At 51.2% G+C, this 18,765-nt stretch overlaps 1 protein-coding gene across 2 annotated transcripts in view; it reads left to right on the forward strand.

Moving 5' to 3' along the window:
• Positions 1-18,765, forward strand: part of LRP6 (LDL receptor related protein 6) — an 87,604-nt gene that overhangs the window by 43,647 nt on the left and 25,192 nt on the right. For both annotated transcript variants that reach the window (XM_075602470.1, XM_075602471.1), the window contains exons 8-11: positions 10,359-10,575; positions 11,759-12,048; positions 12,959-13,185; positions 16,269-16,453. In XM_075602470.1, the coding sequence (XP_075458585.1) occupies positions 10,359-10,575; positions 11,759-12,048; positions 12,959-13,185; positions 16,269-16,453 (919 nt within the window). The remainder of the gene's footprint in view (positions 1-10,358; positions 10,576-11,758; positions 12,049-12,958; positions 13,186-16,268; positions 16,454-18,765) is intronic.

An 18,765-nucleotide genomic window follows, 5' to 3' on the forward strand; every position in this document is an offset into this window, starting at 1 on the left:
GAGAGAGAGAGAGTGAGGGTCAGAGAGAGAGAGAGTGAGGTCAGAGAGAGAGTGAGGTCAGAGAGAGAGTGAGGTCAGAGAGAGAGTGAGGTCAGAGAGAGAGTGAGGTCAGAGAGAGAGGGAGGTCAGAGAGAGAGGGAGGTCAGAGAGAGAGGGAGGTCAGAGAGAGAGGGAGGTCAGAGAGAGAGGGAGGTCAGAGAGAGAGGGAGGTCAGAGAGAGAGAGAGAGAGGGAGGTCAGAGAGAGAGAGAGAGAGTGAGGGTCAGAGAGAGAGAGAGAGTGAGGTCAGAGAGAGAGAGAGAGTGAGGTCAGAGAGAGAGAGAGAGTGAGGTCAAGAGAGAGAGAGAGAGTGAGGTCAGAGAGAGAGAGAGAGTGAGGTCAGAGAGAGAGAGAGAGAGTGAGGTCAGAGAGAGAGAGAGAGAGTGAGGTCAGAGAGAGAGAGAGAGTGAGGTCAGAGAGAGAGAGAGAGTGAGGTCAGAGAGAGAGAGAGAGTGAGGTCAGAGAGAGAGAGAGAGTGAGGTCAGAGAGAGAGAGAGTGAGGTCAGAGAGAGAGAGAGAGTGAGGTCAGAGAGAGAGAGAGAGTGAGGTCAGAGAGAGAGAGAGAGTGAGGTCAGAGAGAGAGAGAGAGTGAGGGTCAGAGAGAGAGAGAGAGTGAGGTCAGAGAGAGAGAGAGAGGTGAGGTCAGAGAGAGAGAGAGAGTGAGGTCAGAGAGAGAGAGAGAGTGAGGTCAGAGAGAGAGAGAGAGTGAGGTCAGAGAGAGAGAGAGAGTGAGGTCAGAGAGAGAGAGAGAGTGAGGTCAGAGAGAGAGAGAGAGTGAGGTCAGAGAGAGAGTGAGGTCAGAGAGAGAGTGAGGTCAGAGAGAGAGTGAGGTCAGAGAGAGAGTGAGGTCAGAGAGAGAGAGAGGTCAGAGAGAGAGAGTGAGGTCAGAGAGAGTTAGTGTGTGAGAGAGAGTGAGAGTGTCTGAGAGAGACACCAACTGCGCACTGCAAACTGTTAGGTATGTTTGTACACCTATGTATGTATTGTACACCTTTGTTTTTACTTTGGGCGCCGCGTAAAAATCCTGATCGCCTTGGAAGCCTTGAAAAAATTCTGATTGCCTTGGGGAGCCTTGAACCGAAAAAGTTTGGGAACCACTGCCCTAGATACTTCCACACTGTCCCACCCCTCACTGAGTTTTGGGAACAGCTTTGCTTTTGCAACACCTAATCCTCTAATCCTCAAACCTGCTCTGGGGCCACGCTTCACAGCTATCAAAACCTTCACGTCTGCTACCACAGACTGCCGAATCAGGTACAGAATCTACACACAACGCACAAACACAGCACACACACACATTCACACAACACCAAACACTGCAGACTGCCTCTTCAAACCCCCCTCCCCCTCCACGCCACACATCTCCCTCCCGCAACCGGACCGCGAGGCCGCGGCCTCCACTCACACACCATGGCAACGATGTCCCTCCCCCTATCCCGCCACCTCACACAGTGTAGCTCCCGCGAACCGCACAGCACGCCTCATCTCCTGCACCTCACACAGCTCCCTACCGCAACCAGACCGCGAGCCCCCTACCCCGCTACACCATGCCACCAATGTCCCTCCCCCTATCCCGCTACCTCACACAGTGTAGCTCCCGCGAACCGCACAGCACGCCTCACATCTCCTGCACCTCACACAGCTCCCTACCGCAACCAGACCGCGAGGCCCCCTACCCCGCTACACCATGCCACCAATGTCCCTCCCCCTATCCCGCTAGCTCACACAGTGTAGCTCCCGCGAACCGCACAGCACGCCTCACATCTCCTGCACCTCACACATCTCCCTACCGCAACCAGACCGGAAGGCCCCCTACCCGCTACACCATGCCACCAATGTCCCTCCCCCTATCCCGCTACCTCACACAGTGTAGCTCCCGCTACACACCACTCCCTCCCGCTACACACCACTCCCTCCCGCTCCATTCCCTCCCCGGCGGGGAACAGGCTGCCACGCGGCGCGTAAGATGGCGGACCCCCTTCCTCCCTCGCGGCGCCGAGTGAGAAGATGGCGGCGGCCGGAAGTACAGGTAGGTGTCGCGTGTGTGTGTGTGTGTGTGTGTGTGTGTGTGTGTGTGTGTGTGTGTGTGTGTGTGTGTGTGTGTGTGTGTGTGTGTGTGTGTTGTGTGTGTGTGTGTGTGTGTGACATGCCCCCCCTCCTGTCCACTGCCCCCCCCTCCTGTCCACTGCCCCCCCTCCTGTCCACTGCCCCCCCTCCTGTCCACTGCCCCCCCTCCTGTCCACTGCCCCCCCTCCTCCTGTCCACTGCCCCCCCTCCTCCTGTCCACTGCCCCCCCCCTCCTGTCCACAGCCCCCCCCCTCCTGTCCACAGCCCCCCCCCCTCTGTCCACAGCCCCCCCCCTCCTGTCCACAGCCCCCCCCCCTCCTGTCCACAGCCCCACCCCTCCTGTCCACAGCCCCCCCCTCCTGTCCACTGCCCCCCTCTCCTGTCCACTGCCCCCCCCTCTCCTGTCCACTGCCCCCCCTCTCCTGTCCACTGCCCCCCCTCTCCTGTCCACTGCCCCCCCTCTCCTGTCCACTGCCCCCCCTCTCCTGTCCACTGCCCCCCTCTCCTGTCCACTGCCCCCCCCTCTCCTGTCCACTGCCCCCCCTCTCCTGTCCACTGCCCCCCCTCTCCTGTCCACTGCCCCCCCTCTCCTGTCCACTGCCCCCCCTCTCCTGTCCACTGCCCCCCCTCTCCTGTCCACTGCCCCCCCCTCTCCTGTCCACTGCCCCCCCTCTCCTGTCCACTGCCCCCCTCTCCTGTCCACTGCCCCCCCCTCTCCTGTCCACTGCCCCCCCCTCTCCTGTCCACTGCCCCCCCTCTCCTGTCCACATGCCCCCCCTCTCCTGTCCACTGCCCCCCCCTCTCCTGGTCCACTGCCCCCCCTCTCCTGTCCACTGCCCCCCCCCTCCTGTCCACTGCCCCCCCCCCCTCCTGTCCACTGCCCCCCCCCTCCTGTCCACTGCCCCCCCCTCCTGTCCACTGCCCCCCCCTCCTGTCCACTGTCCACACCCCTCCTGTCCACTGTCCACTGTCACCCCCTCCTGTCCACTGTCCACTGCCCCCCCCCTCCTGTCCACTGCCCCCCCTCCTGTCCACTGCCCCCCCTACTGTCCACTTGCCCCCCCCTCCTGTCCACCTGCCCCCCCTCCTGTCCACTGCCCCCCCCCTCCTGTCCACTGCCCCCCCTCCTGTCCACTGCCCCCCCCTCCTGTCCACTGCCCCCCCCCTCCTGTCCACTGCCCCCGCCCTCCTGTCCACTGCCCCCCCTCCTGTCCACTGCCCCCCCCTCCTGTCCACTGCCCCCCCCCTCCTGTCCACTGCCCCCCCCTCCCTGTCCACTGCATCCCCTCCTGTCCACTGCTCCCCCCTCCTGTCCACTGCCCCCCCCCTCCTGTCCACTGCCCCCCCCCTCCTGTCCACTGCATCCCCCTCCTGTCCACTGCCCCCCCTTCCTGTCCACTGCCCCCCCTTCTGTCCACTGCCCCCCCCTTCCTGTCCACTGCCCCCCCCCTCCTGTCCACTGCCCCCCCCCTCCTGTCCACTGCATCCCCCTCCTGTCCACTGCCCCCCTTCCTGTCCACTGCCCCCCCCTTCCTGTCCACTGCCCCCCCTTCCTGTCCACTGCCCCCCCTTCCTGTCCACTGCCCCCCCTCCCCCCTTCCCACCGCCTCCCCTCCCCCTTCCCACCGCCCCCCCCCCCCCTTCCCACTGCCCCCCCCCTTCCCACCGCCCCCCCCCTTCCCACCGCCCCCCCCCTTCCCACCGCCCCCCCCTTCCCACCGCCCCTTCCCACCGCCTCCCCACCCCCTTCCCACCGCCTCCCCACCCCCTTCCCACCGCCTCCCCCCCCCTTCCCACCGCCTCCCCCCTCCTTCCCACCGCCTCCCCCCCCTTCCCACCGCCTCCCCCCCCCTTCCCACCGCCTCCCCCCCCCTTCCCACCGCCTCCCCCCCCCCTCCCCCTCCGCTCCCCTTTCCCCCCCCTCCGCTCCCCTTTCCCCCCCCTCCGCTCCCCTTTCCCCCCCCCGCTCCCCTTTCCCCCCCCTCCGCTCCCCTTTCCCCCCCCTCCGCTCCCCTTTCCCCCCCCTCCGCTCCCCTTTCCCCCCCCTCCGCTCCCCTTCCCCCCCCCTCCGCTCCCTTTTCCCCCCCCCTCCGCTCCCCTTTCCCCCCCCTCCGCTCCCCTCCACCCCCCCCCTCCGCTCCCCTCCACCCCCCCCCTCCGCTCCCCTCCACCCCCCCTCCCCTCCCCTCCACCCCTGCACCCCCCTCCCCTCCCACCCCCTCCCACCCCTTCCCCCCCCCTCCCCTCCCACCCCTTCCCCCCCCTCCTCTAACCCTTCCCCCCGCCCCCGCTCCTCTAACCCTTCCCCCCCCGCTCCTCTAACCCTTCCCCCCTCCTCTAACCCTTCCCCCCTCCTCTAACCCTTCCCCCCTCCTCTAACCCTTCCCCCCTCCTCCACCCCTTGCCCCCCTCCTCCACCCCTTGCCCCCCTCCTCCACCCCTTGCCCCCCTCCACCACCCCCTCCCGCCGCCCTTCGCCTTCCTGCCCGCCTTACCGCCTCCCCACCCCCGCCTCTGCCTTTCACCCGCCCTTACTCCGGCCGCCTCTGCCATTCACCCACCGCCTCACAGCCGCTGCACGCACTCAACAGACACCCGCCACACTCGACACATACCTGCCGCCACACACACCTGCTGCCTCCCGCCCCTACGCACCGACATCACTGTCCCACCGCCTCACACCCTAGCAGGACCCCCACGCACAGACAGCACTCACAACCCACGCGCCACCCGCCGCCTCACACCCTAGCAGGATCCCCACTCACAGACAGCACTCACAACCCACGCGCCACCCGCCACCTCACACCCTAGCAGGACCCCCACTCACAGACAGCACTCACAACCCACGCGCCACCCGCCGCCTCACACCCTAGCAGGACCCACACTCACAGACAGCACTCACAACCCACGCACCACCCGCCGCCTCACACCCTAGCAGGACCCCCACTCGCAGACAGCACTCACAACCCACGCGCCACCCGCCGCCTCACACCCTAGCAGGACACACGCCTCACATTTTTACATCACTTATGGCACCAAAATATACATTGTACTGTGGTGTGGTTACAATAAACCATTTTTATACAACATCGTATTACATTTTCTTCCATCTTTCTTTTCAATATTATTATCCAACCTTTACAACAAATACTCACCTATTGTTCCACAATTTATAAATAATACTACCTATTACGCATTTACATCCCGGGCAACGCCGGGTCTCTCAGCTAGTATATCTATATATCTCTATATCTCTATATCTCTATATCTCAGGACCCCGGTATCATTTTTGGATATGGCTGCACCTGTCTTCCCTTCTGCTCTCAGTACAGGGAAGTGCAGAATTAATGTTACTCTGGTGGGCAGATTTTGTTAGTAAGGATTAGTTGTATATTGTCTGCAGGCGCGAGTAGCCAAAATAGCTCATTGACTTGAATGGGCATTATCGCCTGTCTCATAAGATTCGGACAGTATAGAATTACCCCTTCATTTTCTGGGCTCCCCCTCTCCCCCCTCCACCCCCCTTCCCATACAATCTAAATAACCGACTGATGAAGGATAAGTTGTGGTGTACCGAGTACCCGGACCCGGCAACTGAGAAGTGGGCTCGACGCCGGGTATTGGGTAATGTCAGGGCAGCTGGAAATAATCTTATTACTTACCTTTCCGAAGACATCTAGGACCAGCAGCAGCAGTGCTGTGGCGGTGGCAGCATCTGAGGTGTCTTCAGCCGGCGGGGGAGCTGCAGGAATCACTTCCACAGCACCGGAGCAGCCGTCTGTCCAATAGGAACGCTCCGTCTCCTGCTCCGGTCACGTGGTTCCCTGCCGGCTCACGCACACACTGTTTACCTGCTCCGGTGCTGTGGAAGTGATTCCTGCAGATCCGCCACCGGCTGAAGACACCTTTGATGCTGCTGCTGGTCCTAGATGTCGCAGCTACCCTGCAGGTAAGTGCCAAACCGGGTAACAGAGTACCCGACCGGGTAGAACCTTTAATTTGGCCGGGTACCCGCTACCCGTTTTTTTTTTATAAATGAGGACCCGGTCCAACACTAATAATAAGATATGCAAAGATCACATTTCTGTTTTTTTCGTAGCCCGGGAGCAGCGTTTGCTACTCAATGTTTTTAACGTACATTTTTTGGTCTATGTAACCTAATAATGAATACTTTTAAACCGTGATACATGTTTAAAATGGCTTCAGTTTGACATAAGTGGCGAGGCCCGTTTTTTTAAATTTTTTAATTTTAAATTAAATGTTCCCCCTAATGACTTCTAATGAGGGAGGAAACAGCACAGTTATTTTTAATTTCCCGGTATTGTAATCATGTAAAGTGCTGCGTACAAACAGGTGGGCATGAGCGCAACTAAATGATTATATATCTGAGCGAGGAGACCCTGCCCTGAGTTAAACCAGACAATATTCAGGGCACTTCTGATATATATGTAGTAATTATGGCTCATAATTAATAGAGGATAATTCTGGGGAGTCTCTCAAGTAGTGTATATATATTATACACACTGTCCTGATCACAATTAGAGTCTCATATTGCTCGGATAATAATACCAGCACTTATTCCCCACCCCCCTCTTTGTGTTTTCCTGGAGCCACATAGTGGTGTTTTAAACAATAAGGTTTTTGTATATATGTTCAATAAATATGATTTTAAAATTGTTTATGTATGGCTATGGAGGTAACTCCAAGGATTAAATTTTTCCTAGCCTAGCATTTCTGGTTTAGCGAGTGCAAATAGGATTCTTTTAGGCCACTGCTGTGACCTTTCACCGTATTCTAGAATATTCTTCCCGTATGCACCCTATCACCCATATACCAGCACATGTATATAGTAGGACACTAAAGGTGAGCGGTAGCCATTTTTCTTACCTTGTAACACTTCTGATATATATATATTTTTTCTGGTTTCTCCTCCTTAATTTATTAGGATTGCTTCAGTGCTCCTTCTTTTTTAAACGGCCTTTTCGTGCCGTTTATACTGGTGTGCTCTCTGCTCTTGCCTCCTCTGGCTGACTTAGGTGGTGGATGTGGTTAAAGCCACATGTTTCCCGGTGTAGGCTCTCTCCTTCTCTGCGGTTTCCGAGTGTTTACATGGTGACCCAGAACGTGAAACTCCACACCACTCTGCGGCTTCAAGGGCAGAAACCACTGGAGATTTCGTGTACTCGCGTTCCTGAGCCGGGGCTGCAAGCGAAAAGTGGGGGTCCCTTAATGTGACTTTTTTAACCCATTCCCTGAAATGCAATGTCTCCTCTTGCAAAGTGCTCCTGTTTGGAAATACACCTTTTTGTTAAAGCAGCTGTAGAATCATCCTTTGTGTGTTTTATAATATTTTTATAACTTGTTTGCTAGAACACGTTTAATGATGACTGATTGTAAAGTTGTTACACATGCGACCACGAAGATGCAATGTATATTTAATAGGACGTAGGTCACGATATTAAATGTTCCTTTTTAGAAATGATAAAATTTGGATAGAACAGTAGCATTATTTTGCGTTTTGAGGCAGTTTTTTTGTTATTTTTGTTCTTTCCTAGAGGCCCTTTTAGGGTTGAATCCCTTTATTTTTCTGTGCATCATTTCTAATTTTGTTGAGTTTAATTGCCCCTTTAATAAAAGTACAGTCACTTTTTGTGGGTTAGAAATAGAATTGTTGCACACTTTTGTGAAACCTTAATATTCCTCACATTGGCTCATCAAAAGGTAACGCAATCACAAAAAAGTACACAAGGTGACCGTGTAAATATATATTCACACACCCTCCTACATGCACGTGTACAATAGCATGCTCTTATTCCAATATCACTTTGGTGTGGAATTTTTTAAATGACCAATTCTGTCACAGAATTGCAGAGTTCTGATTTTTATTTGGAAGCCACTATTGCAGGTGTGGGCAACTCCAGTCCTCAAGGGCCACCAACAGGTCAGGATTTAAAGATATCCCTTAAGCGCAGGTGGCTCAGTTGTTGACTGAGCCACCTGTGCTGAAGCAGTGATATCCTGGAAGCCTTACCTGTTGGTGGCCCTTGAGGACTGGAGTTGGCCACCCCTGCATTATTGGTAGAACCTCAACCTCCATTTGTTTGGAGCAGCTAATAAAAATGAGTTTCTCATAGCCTGTGTGTATCACTCTCTCTTAGACCCCATTATCCATCTGTTCTTTGCTTAATGAGTTGCAATCCTCTGGCACTGAACAAGTTAACTTTGCAGTCTGACTTGGAGACATATTATTGTTTTTAAAAAGCAGCGGATAATGTATATTTCTGAGCCCTGCTTTATAATGTCTAAATGTTGCTAGGTGGGACTGCTCCCTGAAGGAGCCGGCTAAGGGAATTGACAGGAACATGGCTTTTGTTTGTGCAGTGATTCAGTGACCGTTTTCCTTCGAGCTGTCCAGGAAATGGACAGTTATGCCTGGCTCTGTGCCCAGTTAAATGGGCTGTAATGGAGAGAGCAGAGCTCTGGCTGCAGTCAGCAGCGAGGAGAGCCTGCGGTGTAGAAATCCCTCTGATAAAATGCATCATGGAAATGGCTTCTCACCAGGAAAACCGGGAGAGAAGTCTTCTTCTGCAAAAGGGAAACATTCCCTGGGGATGCGTCTTGGCCGGTCATAATTACACACAGATGACTTCGATATAGAAGTCCGTTAAATTTTTTAGTTCTTTTAAAACCCCTTAAGCGCCAGGCATACTTGCCATGCATATGGGGGGGAGGGGGGAGGGGCGGGCGTTGTCAAGTTGGGAGTGGGTAAAGCTGCAATCCTCTATTTCAGGGGTGCGCAAACTTTCTGTGCTGCCCCCCCCCCGGCATTCTCAGCCCCAGTGCTCACGTGCCCCCCCCCCCCCCTTACCTAGGAACTGGTGTCAAATGAGGCCACATGGTCATGTGAGGTCACATGACACCACGGCGGCATTTGACATGCGTTGCCATAGCAAAGCGTTGCCGAAGCAAATGTAAGTGAGTTAGAAGCTTTGCGCGCTCCCCGGCATTCAATTTAACCGTTCTGGGGAAGAGTGCGGAGCCTCCAACTGCCGCGCACCCCTGCTGTAGTCTAAAAAATCTTTTATTCTTCCTAAATTGTATCTTTCTTTTGTTTTCTGTTACACTTCAGTGGTTTCTGCTTGTTATTTACGTTGTGCCAATTTGCTTCAGTTTTCTATCTAATGATTTTAAATTCACGATATTTGACCAATAAGGAAAAATAAATATATGTAAAAATATAAAGTGGGAGTTTACCCAACTCTCGGGTAGGTTTCAGCGTTGCCACGTGAGACGCAATTTGGTACGTGTGATTACTTGTATCTGCATACAGAGAAGAGCATGTGACCATACGTGCCTTAGTTCTGCTCTCCTCATGCGTTTCGCACTGGACCTGTTACACTCAAAGGCCGAGACTTCTTCACTAATACATTTTAAGCAAATGGCACGCATCACTGTGTTTGTATTACATCAACACTGCATGGCTTCTGCAGGGCTTTGCTCTGATTTTACTGTTGTTGGAAGTTTTTGTTGTGTAATCGGCCCCTTCCATAATTGTGATGCTGTATTATTTATTTTAGTCAATTGCTTTAAATATGAAATGGGGTTCTAACATTGTCCGACACGCACAAGAAGAAACAAAGGGAATATAATGAGGCCGTTAACGGAAAACAATACACTTTAGTGGAAGCGAAGAAATTGTAGACTTTTGCCTTTTCATAGGGTCTTGTTCTTGAAGTAAATCATTCAATATTCTACCCATTGTTTTTCAATCTAAGAATTGGTGTATGTATCCTATTTCATCCTGCTTTATGTATATAAAATATGTATAGCTGCTGAACATCCTAATATCTAATTGGGCAGAAGGAGTCGGCGCAATGATAATGTCCGTGCCTTGAAACTCGTGATCCTGGTTCAATTCCGTGTCGGCGCCTTGCGACGTTGGGCACGTTCTTTTATCTCCCTATGTCTCAGGCACCAAAATAAGATTGTAAGCTCTATGGGGCAGAGAAGTGCCTCCAATTGTAAGCTTAGCACTGCCGACAGTGCAATATAACAAGACAAATATTTTGAATGTAGATGACTACATACAGCATTTTTGGGATCATTTCAGTGGTTAAAATGTTTATACAGCAAAAGGCAATGGCGGCAAGGTAAAATATGCACAGTCAATGGAATTCTCTTGGAACCTATAGGTTAAGAACTGAATAGGAAAGTGTGTGTAAACACATTAAATGACATCTGTCTGCCCTACAGGTCATGACAACGGAAGGCACAGGGCGGAGGGTGCTGGTCGAAGACAAGCTCCCCCATATCTTTGGGTTCACATTGCTGGGGGATTACGTGTACTGGACAGACTGGCAGAGACGCAGCATTGAGAGAGTCCACAAGCGCACAGCAGAGCGAGAGGTCATTATAGACCAGCTGCCCGACCTGATGGGACTCAAAGCCACCAACATACAACAGATGTCTGGTGAGTAACCTCCAGTGTGAATCTGAAACTGCAGATATCATGTGTCCTGTTTACTCCGTTCTTAATATTGTCTGGTATGTGAAGTCCCTGCCTTCAAGTAGTTGCTATCTACATTTTGGCTGATGGGCAACAGGGGAGGTAGTGACTTGCCTAAGGTCTTGTGGAGTAGACCCTACTTTTACAATGTTGTCCTTGTATTTGTGTGAAGGGAAATACTGCATGTGGTGTTTCTCACCACAAAACACACAACGTGAGTTTATAAAGCCAGCAGCACACAGCCCTCTGCCCTCTGCCCTCTCTCTGCCCTCTCTCTGCCCTCTGCCCTCTGCCCTCTGCCCTCTGCCCTCTGCCCTCTGCCCTCTCTCTGCCCTCTGCCCTCAGCCCTCTGCCCTGGTTAGCTTCTTGGCTGTCCGATGAGTAAGGAATGTATTGTACATCCTTCTGGCCGCGAAGGGCAAGTAGCTTCAGCATGAGCTGGTATTTAGAATTTATTAGTGCTCCTTTTCCCCGTGTGCGCATTGTGGATAATTACAATAACATACACGCAGATGTCACATAAACCGGAAAAGCAGAACATTTGGGTTGCCAACAAACCTTTTTTTTTTTTTTTTGCACATTTCTATATGGAAAAAAAAATGTCTCTGGGATCCAGCGTTAATGTAAAACAATATTACCCTGTGTGATTCACATGTGCGTTAGTTCTGGTGATTTTGGTTACTTTAAAGTGCATGTTTGTTGTATCTTTGGACCTGGAGGAATGTAATCCCTAAAACCACAAGTCTCGTTCCCTAGTGCTTTGCTGAAGGGACCAGAGAAGCCCCCACATCAGGTCTGGGAACCTAACCTGGCATTGTTTCCCCATTAATGTCTCACATGCACGGTGTGGGCCAGAATTTAAAAAAATGTTAAACAAAAGGCAAAATGAAAAAATTGCATTTATTATTTCAGTCTTTTAGCCAATAAACATCTAATTTCTATGAACAATGCTTTTTTTTTTTTTTTGTTTTTTGTTTTTTTTTTAAACCTGGTGTTAATTTTGTTTCCCTGTTTCCCTGTTTCCATTTCCAGCTGATTTTAACCCCAACATGACTAGTTACCTGCAACACATTGCGCAGCAGAAGAGTTAATGTGGGTGTATCTGCAACGTGTACTCAATACAGTACGTCTTTATTTTTCGTTCTAGGGACCAACGCATGTGCCGATGACAACGCCGGCTGCAGCCACCTTTGCCTGTACCGACCCCAAGGGCCGCGCTGTGCTTGCCCTATCGGCCTGGAGCTTATTAACGATATGAAGACCTGCATCGTCCCCGAGGCGTTCCTTCTCTTCTCCCGCAGGGCAGACATCCGTCGCATCTCTCTCGAGACCAACAACAACAACGTGGCCATCCCGCTGACCGGAGTGAAGGAGGCGTCCGCCCTAGACTTTGACGTGACAGACAACCGAATCTACTGGACAGATATCACCCTGAAGGTGAGTTGCAGCAGTATTGGCTTGTTTGTGTGTAGTTTGGTGTCTCTCTCTGCAGTGTGACTGGTGGGTTGGGACGCTTGCTGGGTCGGTATGACTTTAAGGCAGCAATTCCCCCTCTAACACTGAGGTAAAGGAGAATCGCAGTGTTTAGCAATCCCACCACCACACATGGTTTAAATTTCTAAAATCTGGGGGGTGGGAGGGTTGCTTAAAATTTGCCTCCCAGAGAAATTAAAATGGCTACTACCACCCATTACTACCATCCACATGCCTCAAAACAAGGTTGCCGTGGTAACAGCCAAGTCCAATAAAATAATAATGGTAAAAACAAAAAGGGGTTTGAAAAGAATGAAGCAGAACATTGGATTGGCACACTATAAACTAACTGGTTTGTGTTATGACTTCATCTTATATATATTTTTTTTTTTTGGGGGGGGGGGGGGGGCGCTGCGGCCTTAAGTGTAAAACCCTAAAACTTAATGGCAGGGGAAGGACAGATTGCCCTGTCTATTCTGACTTTCCCCTTTTTGCTTACATTGCTCAGCCCGTACTTGATGTTTTACTGATGCTCCCTTATCTTACATTAAGCATTTCTTACAATCCCTTCCATCTCTGCTGGTGCCGTGCATTCACTATCTTGAATGACATCCTTTTTTTTTTCTGTAAACCTACCTCACTTTGTCACTTTCTCCTGCGTTTCTGCCATGAATATTTAGGTGATGAGCTCTTCAAATTTTTAACAGTGTCTTAAAAATGGTCCTAACCAACCACTATGTATCCATCTCTACAGGGCAGCAGATTGTGGGAGTTTCAATGAGGGAGATTAGTGTGTGACAAGCTTGGTACTGGAAAGTTCTAGTGCTTGAAACCCAGTCTCTTCCAATACCGATTTTAGTTTTGATCTTTGCAGACCATCAGCAGAGCATTCATGAATGGCAGTGCACTGGAGCACGTGGTGCAGTTTGGCCTGGATTACCCAGAGGGAATGGCAGTGGACTGGCTGGGGAAGAACCTGTACTGGGCAGATACTGGCACCAATCGCATCGAGGTGTCAAAACTGGATGGGCTGCACCGACAGATCTTGGTGTGGAAAGAACTAGACAGCCCCCGTGCCCTTGCGCTGGACCCAGTAGAGGGGTGAGTCACTTTACAGAGACTAGATCCGAGGCCGATGCTGTCAGCGCGGCCACTTCTAGATAAGTGAGCAAGTGTGTTGCATTATGGGCGTGTTTAGACTTGTATTCCTACCTGTGGTACGTCCCTAAAGGGGTCATCAAATGTGTCCGGACTGCCGTGGCCCCTCTTGTTCAAATGGGTTTCTCAAACATTTTCTCAATGGGGATCACTTGATTAGGGATACTGTGTGGTTAGAGGATCACCATATTTCTTAAGCTCTGTTTAAGTGTATTCGCATACTGAACCAAATTTGCAATATAAATCACTAAACTTAATTTGGTCCCTGGCCCACAGTTTAAAAGCCTTGAACTGGAGTCACCCTGCGCCTTCTCTGTCGGTATTCCAGCTTGGGATATGATGCAGAAGATCCCTTATATACAGATATAGCAGATGTTATTACTCTTGTTAGAGGCAATCCATGCTGGTTTTTTACTTATGTTGTTTTTTAATACAGGATTGACCCCGGGGGAGGGGGGGGGGTCTCCGGAGCAGAACCCAACCCACGTAATTTCAGCTCCAGGGACCCCCTGCTTCCGAAGGCACTTCCGTAGTGAGTGCCGGTAGTCACTCCAGGGTTCACATCCGCGCCGATTTTTCATAGCTCCCGGGCCCTGCAGGTCAATAGGAAGCCGTGACATCATCAGGGCGGCTTCCTAACGACCCATGTGACCGGGGGCTTTAAACTGCACCCCCATCCGAGTTAAGAATTTCAGGTCTGGGACTCCCTGCTTCCAGAAGTAAACGAAGTTCAGCTCCGGAGACCCCCTGCTTCAATCCTGTATTCAAATTGAAAAAAATTAGGAAAATGGCGCATGGATTGCACCTTTTAAAGTTACCCATTTACAGCGAGCGCCACTGAAAACAGTGATGCATACGTTCTCTCCTTAGCGAATGCAATACTTGCGTTAATTAGGGTAATGCTGTGTGCTACATCTGTAGCGATCTTTTATTGAAACACTGTGTACGTATGGCAATCCATGCTTTCAACTGCAGAATAATCACGCGGCTATTGTAAAATGCTTACAGTGATGTTTGTGATGGTATCAGTGTGGTGGTGTGAGTTGTAGGCTGCAAGTGACCACTAATTACAACCTTGTGCTCTCTTCTCAAACGGAGCCACATCAGCAGGTTTTAAAGAAAGTGATTGTGCAATCCATTGATAAGTATGTTTTGCGTGAGTTTATATGTACCAGGTAACATACAATCCAGTTGTGCCTTATGAGTAGGACTACAGCAGTAGCGTTGAACTTGAAATAGTTTTTATAGGGCAGGTGGGGGCGACACCAGTCCTCAAGGGCCACCTGTGCTGAGCTAGGGATATCCTTAAAACCTGAACTGCTGGTGGCCCTTGAGGACTGGAGTTGGCCACCCCAGTTCTAGGGCCAGTTTCTGGCCTCAACACAATGTTTCTCCTCCATGGTGGTGGTAAGGGAAGTTGCTTGACATGACCTGTACAATTGTGCACATTCCATGACCAATTGTCAAACACCCACCTCTGCTCCTCTGTATTCCCCTAGCTCTTTAGCTGTAGTTCCCCTCCAGATTTTTTACATTTATTTTTTTAGACCTCATGGGAGAAGGTTCACGCTTCTGCACAAACTTCCACCCTAATTATCTGCAGCTGGCCTGATCATCCCAAAAGCATTTTTACTTCAGCAGTACGATGTAGCCTCTTCAGTTCTGGGTGAAAGATTTGCGGACCTGGTGATGGCCGGCTGGACTTGTTTAAACTTCTGCTATATAACATGAGATGGCAATAAGGCACTTACAGGAGACTGGAACAACATATTTTATTACTGGCAGAAAAATCTTGAAAATGAGGCGACTAATGTGTTAGCAGCCAATATACATATTGGCCATTAGTATGTCTAATTTCAGTGACACACCGTAGTTTTCTCGACACACAATGAATACATGCGTTTCTACCCTCTACAGCACTGAAGTTGGTAAATGAAACTTCTGGCTAAGAACATCTGAGTTTCTTTTGCTGATTGTTTTTTAAAATCAAAAGGCTGTTGTATCCCAGTCTAGAGATGTATATATTTTTTTCTCTCTAGTGTACCCTGGTGTTGACTGGTTCAATGGACCCATCACGTTATACTCTCTGAGAAGGAAGCGGAAAATTCCTTGAAAATAACTAAGTTCTCCCTTGTGCAGATCCCCTGTGTCGTTGCCAGGGCTCAGTAGCTCTTTTGTATGTGGCTCTGTTCACCATAACAAAGGCACATTATCTGCACAGCCTACCGGTCTGGTATCAATAATTTTACACAGTGGGAACGCAAACGTGAAATATTATCTGGTAATTTACCCAGACAGACCTGGATCAGTCTGCAGCTTGATTCCGCTTTCTCTTTTTTGCTATGTTCGGGGGAGAGTTTAAATGGGAAAGTTGGGGTGTGGGGGGGAGGAGGGGGAGGGGGCAAACTCTTTGCAGAGGGTAAAATATGCAGTATATAAAGAAATGTAACGTACATTTTCATATCAGTCCTTTTCACCCTGCCTCTTGAAAGTAGTGTTGTGTCCTGTGTCCAATGAATACAGAGTGCTGTTCTATCAGTCACACATTGTCTTACGGGTCTGGCTAATGATGGCATGATTACTTCCGATAAGAATAGACCATTGGGGGAGGGGAGACTTTGCTTGTGACCGGCACCTCTAGCCCACAATAAAAGTAGCTCGTGTCTTGGACCTACATTTGAAATGGCATTAAAGTTGCAATAACACAAAATTGTACTTGATGTATTGCCTTTTAAGAGCAGAATACCAACCTTGGTGTTTCTGTGATTCAGAGCTGTATCACACTGAACTATTTGAACATTTCTTCCAGTATATAGTACTGATTTGGTGTATGTAGACACAATCACAAGCCCGATGAGGTTACAATCTAATTTTTGTTCCCGAGGCGCCAGGAGATAGTGACTTGCCCAAGATCACAAGGAGTGGACGCTGCCTTTTGAAGCAGATGAAGTTGGGTCAGATCTCGGTGACCTTTTATCTCTGAGCTACTCATTCAGCTTCATAACCAGCATGTGCTTTTTCTTCAGGTTTATGTACTGGACTGAATGGGGTGGGAAGCCAAAGATAGACAGAGCCGCCATGGACGGAAGCGGGCGCATAACCCTGGTGCCCAATGTAGGACGGGCCAATGGGCTGACCATTGACTATGCGGAAAGGAGGCTGTATTGGACTGATCTGGACACCAACCTTATAGAGTCATCAAACATGCTGGGTAAGAGAATCGGAGTGAATTCCACTTCCTAAAATGTAGTGTCTTAGAGGTTTCATACAACATCAAGGTGTTCTTCTGCAAGGCGGAGGACTACATATTGCTTCATTCAGTAACTGTTAAAAGGTACCATTTAGTTTGTGTTTGCATAGTTGCATGTACACGTAAAACACTAAAATGCAATATATTTAGTATCCCGTAACTGATGCTTTTTTGGAATGAATGAATAAAAGTATGCAGTCTTTCCCGAAGAGGACTCCTTCCTTTTGCCTCATCACCGACGTTGCGATCACGGTCCCGAGGAGCGGTCACATGATAGATATGCCGAAGGAACTGTGACACTAAAAGGGTTCAAACATTTTTTTTACAAAAATCCTAAATGTTGCGTAAAATAAAAAAAGAAGTGACTATCCCATATTGCACTTAAACTGGGACTGAACCTTGATTCTTCTGTACTGGTGGGGTGGGGGTGTGTGCAGCTGTTGGAGGAGGGTAGCATAGTAGCCCAGTTGGTGCACGTTAAGCCGCAGCCTCCCAGCTGCGCACCTCACCCTGCTGCCCAGGCCCGGGAATGCTTGCGTTGGAGGCGTCTGCCTGGACATGGACAGGTGCCAGAGCTCGGCTTGCTGCGCGGAGTTGATTTGCATTAAAAAGGATTTATCTGCAGGGGGAAATGTTTAACATCGTGTTTTAAGTAACTGATCCGCTTTGTACAAAAGCTTCCCCTTCTATCAGTCTCTTCCTGAACCTACCTCGCCCCCCCTATCCCCCGCCTTGTGGTTTTGCACATTTAGTGATTTAAAGAAGCAGTTACATTTATTTGTTTAAAAAAAAATTTTTTTAAATTTGTTTCCCCCAATGACATACTTTGATAAGACACCATCCAGTATGACATTTGCAGAAATGCTACATTTTGAAGTTGCGGTAGAGCTATTAAAGAGGCAGGCTCAGATTGGGGCAGAAGTGTGCGAGTTATTTATTTATTTTTATTTTTTAATAAAACAATTTATGTAACTTTTATTTATTTTTTTTTGTATGTACTAGTCTCGCCACAAGAGAGAGACGGTGAAAATAAGAACTCTTTTCAAAGCGGATCCCCAACCTTTTTGTGGCCAACACTTGAGTTCAGGAGAGTGGCAGGCATCACAAAACACACACCCCTTACCTTGGGGCAGGCCTCGTACCGCACTGTTCCCGCTCGCGGAAGAGACTGTAATGGCGCAATCTAAGAGTCTCGGCTTATCTTGTAAATGCCATAGCTAGAACATAGCTCCTTCCAAAATCAGTCTCTGGCAGCCACAAAAGGCTAGGTGGGCTCTGCGGTGGGGACCCCGGCTTTCCAGGCTTGGTGGGCTCTGCGTTGGGGACCCCGGCTTTCCAGGCTAGGTGGGCTCTGCGTTGGGGACCCCTGCTTTCCAGGCTTGGTGGGCTCTGCGTTGGGGACCCCTGCTTTCCAGGCTAGGTGGGCTCTGCGTTGGGGACCCCGGCTTTCCAGGCTATGTGGGCTCTGCGTTGGGGACCCCTGCTTTCCAGGCTAGGTGGGCTCTGCGTTGGGACCCCTGCTTTCCAGGCTTGGTGGGCTCTGCGTTGGGACCCCTGCTTTCCAGGCTAGGTGGGCTCTGCGGTGGGGACCCCTGCTTTCCAGGCTAGGTGGGCTCTGCGTTGGGACCCCGGCTTTCCAGGCTAGGTGGGCTCTGCGTTGAGGACCCCGGCTTTCCAGGCTAGGTGGGCTCTGCGTTGGGGACCCCTGCTTTCCAGGCTAGGTGGGCTCTGTGGTGGGGACCCCTGCTTTCCAGGCTAGGTGGGCTCTGCGTTGGGGACCCCTGCTTTCCAGGCTAGGTGGGCTCTGCGTTGGGACCCCGGCTTTCCAGGCTAGGTGGGCTCTGCGTTGAGGACCCCGGCTTTCCAGGCTAGGTGGGCTCTGCGTTGGGGACCCCTGCTTTCCAGGCTAGGTGGGCTCTGCGTTGGGGACCCCGGCTTTCCAGGCTAGGTGGGCTCTGCGTTGGGACCCCGGCTTTCCAGGCTAGGTGGGCTCTGCGTTGGGGACCCCTGCTTTCCAGGCTAGGTGGGCTCTGCGTTGGGGACCCCTGCTTTCCAGGCTAGGTGGGCTCTGCGTTGGGGACCCCGGCTTTCCAGGCTAGGTGGGCTCTGCGTTGGGGACCCCTGCTTTCCAGGCTTGGTGGGCTCTGCGTTGGGGACCCCTGCTTTCCAGGCTAGGTGGGCTCTGCGTTGGGGACCCCGGCTTTCCAGGCTATGTGGGCTCTGCGTTGGGGACCCCTGCTTTCCAGGCTAGGTGGGCTCTGCGTTGGGACCCC

Source organism: Ascaphus truei, chromosome 5 (assembly GCF_040206685.1).
Source record: "Ascaphus truei isolate aAscTru1 chromosome 5, aAscTru1.hap1, whole genome shotgun sequence".
Taxonomy (NCBI): domain Eukaryota; kingdom Metazoa; phylum Chordata; class Amphibia; order Anura; family Ascaphidae; genus Ascaphus; species Ascaphus truei.